The sequence below is a fragment of the Mesoplodon mirus genome (genome assembly GCF_964341445.2).
Source record: "Mesoplodon mirus genome assembly, chromosome: 4".
Classification (NCBI taxonomy): Eukaryota; Metazoa; Chordata; class Mammalia; order Artiodactyla; family Ziphiidae; genus Mesoplodon; species Mesoplodon mirus.
In genome coordinates, this window is record NC_138979.1 from 180076020 (window position 1) to 180082542 (window position 6523).

At 58.5% G+C, this 6523-nt stretch overlaps 1 protein-coding gene across 1 annotated transcript; it reads left to right on the forward strand.

The window, feature by feature from the left end:
* Nucleotides 1–895: 895 nt before the first annotated feature.
* Nucleotides 896–2499, forward strand: LOC309802966 (germ cell-less protein-like 1; the record flags this gene model as incomplete). Its single annotated transcript, XM_082618812.1, has 2 exons — nt 896–916; nt 1261–2499. 2 exons carry the CDS (start codon nt 896–898, stop codon nt 2497–2499), a joined length of 1260 nt encoding a protein of 419 aa, XP_082474938.1.
* Between the last annotated feature and the right edge of the window lie 4024 nt (nt 2500–6523).

Here is a 6523-nt window from a genome sequence, read left to right on the forward strand (position 1 = left end):
CATGTGTCTTCAGTGGCTGCTGGACAACATGATGACCCAGTGTAGCGAGCAGCTAGTGCGAGAAGTCAGCCTGGATCTCATGAAAGAGGTCATTGCCTCTTCAGAGCTCTTGGTGATGGGGGTGGAGATGGACGTGTACACCATGCTGAAAAAGTGGATGATCTTGCAGCTGCAGCTGACATAGAGGGGCCCGCACAGGGCCCTATTGCCTGACACCGACTCATGGTTTGCCAGGTCCAGGAGGGATTTGGAGGGCACCCCTTTCCTGGAGACCGAGCAGGGCAGAGCCTTCGTGCCAGGGTTCCAGCAGCTGCGGTTTGCCTACATAATCTGCGATTCGACGTCAGCACACGTCATCCACCAGCATGCGCTGATCCCTGCCGCTTGGTTGTGTCCAGTGTACAAAGAGTGTTTTCTTGGACCCCTCTGGGCTAAGCAGACCAGAGAGCTCTGGCCCGTGGACGTCTACGGGTCCGACTCCCAGGGGAACAGCATGCGGTGCGGGGGCCTGCTCTACAGGCACAAGCAATGCAGCTGGCGGTGGGAAGGCTTCAACTTCAGCTGGGACCTGGTGGTGGGCTACGCCAACCAGCACATCATTTTCTGGTACAGTGCGCCCAACAACTCCTACAGCCTCGGGGTCAGCCTACTCGAGCAGAGAAAGGTCGCGTGCCGCCTGCGCCTGTCCTCCGTGGACAGGGATGGGAGAGCCGTTTTCAGGAAGGACACAGGATACCAGAGGCTTTCCCTGAGAGAGGATCAAGAGCTAGAGGTAATGAACCTGGAAATCCAGTGCGTCGTTTTCCCCATCCATGTGGCCTGTAACTTCCTGTACCTCCACTGAGAGGGGTGTTGCCCAGAGTGAGGACCCGTGCAGTATCTCATGTGGCTTAGCATGGCGTCCTCTGGCGATACCGTTAGAGCAAACGTCCTAGTACTCAGCAGCACTCTGGGCTGAGCTCGTGCCCGGGCCAAAGGCGCCTGGAGAGGAAGCTTGTCCACTGCACCACTGAGGTATAGGCCATGGGAGCACGAAGCAGTCAGATGCCATGGCACTGGTGGGGGCGTGACCCAGAGGAGCCACGTGCCACTGGTGGGGAGGAGGAGGCAGTAGTGGCAGAAAGAAAGGAACGGAAGGAGAGTGAAAAGGCCAGACCCGCCGCTCGTCAGTGGAGCCACAAGCGGAAGAGAGGCCCAGGGGGGCCGCTCACAAAAACGCCCCACCGGAAACGTGCTCATGATCGTCCAGGGTCCGTTTAGGAGGCATTCGTCCTGAGAGGAGAACAGAGCGACGTGCGGATCAGCGCACTGGGGGAAGAGTGGAACTTGCATAGGGTCTACTTGTGCCAGTCAAGGTACTTTGCTAGCATGTTCAGGGGCGCTTGGCAGGACACAAACATGGATAGTATTGAGTCGCAGATGCCTGACGAGAACATTGATCGTGAGGCACTGCACGAGGCTTTCGGTGCCCTGTACCTAGGCTCCATTTTCATCCCACCCGGTCGAGTCGTCGCCATCCTGGCCACAGCCAGCATGTTGCAGCTGGACGAGGTGATTCGGCAGTGCGGGGAGGTCATGAAAGTGACTGTCCGTGCCCAGACCGTGTGCAGCTACGACTACTCTGCTGAAAGCTACGGGCTCCACACCGTCAGGACCATGTGTCTTCAGTGGCTGCTGGACAACATGATGACCCAGTGGAGCGAGCAGCTAGTGCGAGAAGTCAGCCTGGATCTCATGAAAGAGGTCATTGCCTCTTCAGAGCTCTTGGTGATGGGGGTGGAGATGGACGTGTACACCATGCTGAAAAAGTGGATGTTCTTGCAGCTGCAGCCGACATGGAGGGGCCCGCGCAGGGGCCTATTGCCTGACACCGACTCATGGTTTGCCAGGTCCAGGAGGGATTCGGAGGGCACCCCTTTCCTGGAGACCGAGCAGGGCAGAGCCTTCGTGCCAGTGTTCCAGCAGCTGCGGTTTGCCTACATAATCTGCGACTCGGCGTCAGCACGCGTCATCCACCAGTATGCGCTGATCCCTGCCACTTGGTTGTGTCCAGTGTACAAAGAGAGTTTTCTTGGCCCCCTCTGGGCTAAGCAGACCAGAGAGCTCTGGCCCGTGGACGTCTACGGGTCCGACCCGCAGGGGAACAGCATGCGGTGCGGGGGCCAGCTCCACAGGCACAAGCAATGCGGCTGGCGGTGGGAAGGCTTCAACTTCAGCTGGGACCTGGTGGTGTGCTACGCCAACCAGCACATCATTTTCTGGTACAGCGCGCCCAACAACTCCTACAGCCTCGGGGTCAGCCTACTCGAGCAGAGAAAGGTCGCGTGCCGCCTGCGCCTGTCCTCCGTGGACAGGGATGGGAGAGCCGTTTTAAGGAAGGACACAGGATACCAGAGGCTTTCCCTGAGAGAGGATCAAGAGCTAGAGGTAATGAACCTGGAATACCAATACGTGGTTTTCCCCATCCATGTGGCCTATAACTTCCTGTACCTCCACTGAGAGGGGTGTTGCCCAGAGTAAGGACCCGTGCAGTATCTCATGTGGCTTAGCATGGCGTCCTCTGGCGAGATCATTAGAGCAAACGCCCTAGTACTCAGCAGCACTCTGGGCTGAGCTCGTGCCCGGGCCAAAGGCGCCTGGAGAGGAAGCTTGTCCACTGCACCACTGAGGTATAGGCCATGGGAGCACGAAGCAGTCAGATGCCATGGCACTGTTGGGGGCGTGACCCAGAGGAGCCAGGTGCCACTGGTGGGGAGGAGGAGGCAGTAGTGGCAGAAAGAAAGGAACGGAAGGAGAGTGAAAAGGCCAGACCCGCCGCTCGTCAGTGGAGCCACAAGCGGAAGAGAGGCCCAGGGGGGCCGCTCACAAAAACGCCCCACCGGAAACGTGCTCAAGATCGTCCAGGGTCCGTCTAGGAGGCACTCGTCCTGAGAGGAGAACAGAGCGACGTGCGGATCAGCGCACTGGGGGAAGAGTGGAACTTGCATAGGGTCTACTTGTGCCAGTCAAGGTACTTTGCTAGCATGTTCAGGGGCGCTTGGCGGGAGACAAACATGGATACTATTGAGGCGCAGATGCCTGACGAGAACATTGATCGCGAGGCACTGCACGAGGCTTTCGGTACCCTGTACCGAGGCTCCATTTTCATCCAACCCGGTCGAGTCGTCGCCATCCTGGCCACAGCCAGCATGTAGCAGCTGGACGAGGTGATTCGGCAGTGCGGGGAGGTCATGAAAGTGACTGTCCGTGCCCAGACCGTGTGCAGCTACGACTACTCTGCTGAAAGCTACGGGCTCCACACCGTCAGGACCATGTGTCTTCAGTGGCTGCTGGACAACATGATGACCCAGTGGAGCGAGCAGCTAGTGCGAGAAGTCAGCCTGGATCTCATGAAAGAGGTCATTGCCTCTTCAGAGCTCTTGGTGATGGGGGTGGAGATGGACGTGTACACCATGCTGAAAAAGTGGATGATCTTGCAGCTGCAGCCGACATGGAGGGGCCCGCGCAGGGCCCTATTGCCTGACACCGACTCATGGTTTGCCAGGTCCAGGAGGGATTCGGAGGGCACCCCTTTCCTGGAGACCGAGCAGGGCAGAGCCTTAATGCCAGTGTTCCAGCAACTGCGGTTTGCCTACATAATCTGCGACTCGACGTCAGCACGCGTCATCCACCAGCGTGCGCAGAACCCAGCCGCTTGGTTGTGTCCAGTGTACAAAGAGTGTTTTCTTGGCCCCCTCTGGGCTAAGCAGACCAGAGAGCTCTGGCCCGTGGACGTCTACGGGTCCGACCCGCAGGGGAACAGCATGCGGTGCGGGGGCCAGCTCCACAGGCACAAGCAATGCAGCTGGCGGTGGGAAGGCTTCAACTTCAGCTGGGACCTGGGGGTGTGCTACGCCAACCAGCACATCATTTTCTGGTACAGCGCGCCCAACAACTCCTACAGCCTCGGGGTCAGCCTACTCGAGCAGAGAAAGGTCGCGAGCCGCCTGGGCCTGTCCTCCGTGGACAGGGATGGGAGCGCCGTTTTCAGGAAGGACACAGGATACCAGAGGCTTTCCCTGAGAGAGGATCAAGAGCTAGAGGTAATGAACCTGGAAAACCAATGCGTCGTTTTCCCCATCCATGTGGCCTGTAACTTCCTGTACCTCCACTGAGAGGGGTGTTGCCCAGAGTGAGGACCCGTGCAGTATCTCATGTGGCTTAGCATGGCGTCCTCTGGCGAGACCGTTAGAGCAAACGTCCTAGTACTCAGCAGCACTCTGGGCTGAGCTCGCGCCCGGGCCAACGGCGCCTGGAGAGGAAGCTTGTCCACTGCATCACTGAGGTATAGGCCATGGGAGCACGAAGCAGTCAGATGCCATGGCACTGGTGGGGGCGTGACCCAGAGGAGCCAGGTGCCACTGGTGGGGAGGAGGAGGCAGTAGTGGCAGAAAGAAAGGAACGGAAGGAGAGTGAAAAGGCCAGACCCGCCGCTCGTCAGTGGAGCCACAAGCGGAAGAGAGGCCCAAGGGGGCCGCTCACCAAAAAGCCCTACTGGAAACGTGCTCAAGATCGTCCAGGGTCCGTTTAGGAGGCACTCGTCCTGAGAGGAGAACAGAGCGACGTGCGGATCAGCGCACTGGGGGAAGAGTGGAACTTGCATAGGGTCTACTTGTGCCAGTCAAGGTACTTTGCTAGCATGTTCAGGGGCGCTTGGCGGGAGACAAACATGGATACTATTGAGTCGCAGATGTCTGACGATAACATTGATCGCGAGGCACTTCACTAGGCTTTTGGTGCCCTGTACCGAGGCTCCATGTTCATCCAACCCGGTCGAGTCGTCGCCATCCTGGCCACAGCCAGCATGTAGCAGCTGGACGACGTGATTCGGCAGTGCGGGGAGGTCATGAAAGTGACTGTCCGTGCCCAGACCGTGTGCAGCTACGACTACTCTGCTGAAAGCTACGGGCTCCACACCGTCAGGACCATGTGTCTTCAGTGGCTGCTGGACAACATGATGACCCAGTGTAGCGAGCAGCTAGTGCGAGAAGTCAGCCTGGATCTCATGAAAGAGGTCATTGCCTCTTCAGAGCTCTTGGTGATGGGGGTGGAGATGGACGTGTACACCATGCTGAAAAAGTGGATGTTCTTGCAGCTGCAGCCGACATGGAGGGGCCCGCGCAGGGCCCTATTGCCTGACACCGACTCATGGTTTGCCAGGTCCAGGAGGGATTCGGAGGGCACCCCTTTCCTGGAGACCGAACAGGGCAGAGCCTTCGTGCCAGTGTTCCAGCAGCTGCGGTTTGCCTACATAATCTGCGACTCGACGTCAGCACGCGTCATCCACCAGCGTGCGCAGAACCCAGCCGCTTGGTTGTGTCCAGTGTACAAAGAGTGTTTTCTTGGCCCCCTCTGGGCTAAGCAGACCAGAGAGCTCTGGCCCGTGGACGTCTACGGGTCCGACTCCCAGGGGAACAGCATGCGGTGCGGGGGCCAGCTCCACAGGCACAAGCAATGCAGCTGGCGGTGGGAAGGCTTCAACTTCAGCTGGGACCTGGTGGTGTGCTACGCCAACCAGCACATCATTTTCTGGTACAGCGCGCCCAACAACTCCTACAGCCTCGGGGTCAGCCTACTCGAGCAGAGAAAGGTCGCGAGCCGCCTGGGCCTGTCCTCCGTGGACAGGGATGGGAGAGCCGTTTTCAGGAAGGACACAGGATACCAGAGGCTTTCCCTGAGAGAGGATCAAGAGCTAGAGGTAATGAACCTGGAAATCTAGTGCGTCGTTTTCCCCATCCATGTGGCCTGTAACTTCCTGTACCTCCACTGAGAGGGGTGTTGACCAGAGTGAGGACCCGTGCAGTATCTCATGTGGCTTAGCATGGCGTCCTCTGGCGAGACCGTTAGAGCAAACGTCCTAGTACTCAGCAGCACTCTGGGCTGAGCTCGTGCCCGGGCCAAAGGCGCCTGGAGAGGAAGCTTGTCCACTGCACCACTGAGGTATAGGCCATGGGAGCACGAAGCAGTCAGATGCCATGGCACTGGTGGGGGCGTGACCCAGAGGAGCCACGTGCCACTGGTGGGGAGGAGGAGGCAGTAGTGGCAGAAAGAAAGGAACGGAAGGAGAGTGAAGAGGCCAGACCCGCCGCCCGTCAGTGGAGCCACAAGCGGAAAAGAGGCCCAAGGGGGCCGCTCACAAAAAAGCCCCACCGGAAACGTGCTCAAGATCGTCCAGGGTCCGTTTAGGAGGCACTCGTCCTGAGAAGAGTACAGAGCGACGTGCGGATCAGCGCACTGGGGGAAGAGTGGAACTTGCATAGGGTCTACTTGTGCCAGTCAAGGTACTTTGCTAGCATGTTCAGGGGCGCTTGGCGGGAAACAAAATGGATACTATTGAGTCGCAGATGCCTGACGAGAACATTGATCGTGAGGCACTGCACGAGGCTTTCGGTGCCCTGTACCGAGGCTCCATTTTCATCCCACCCGGTTGAGTCGTCGCCATCCTGGCCACAGCCAGCATGTTGCAGCTGGACGAGGTGATTCG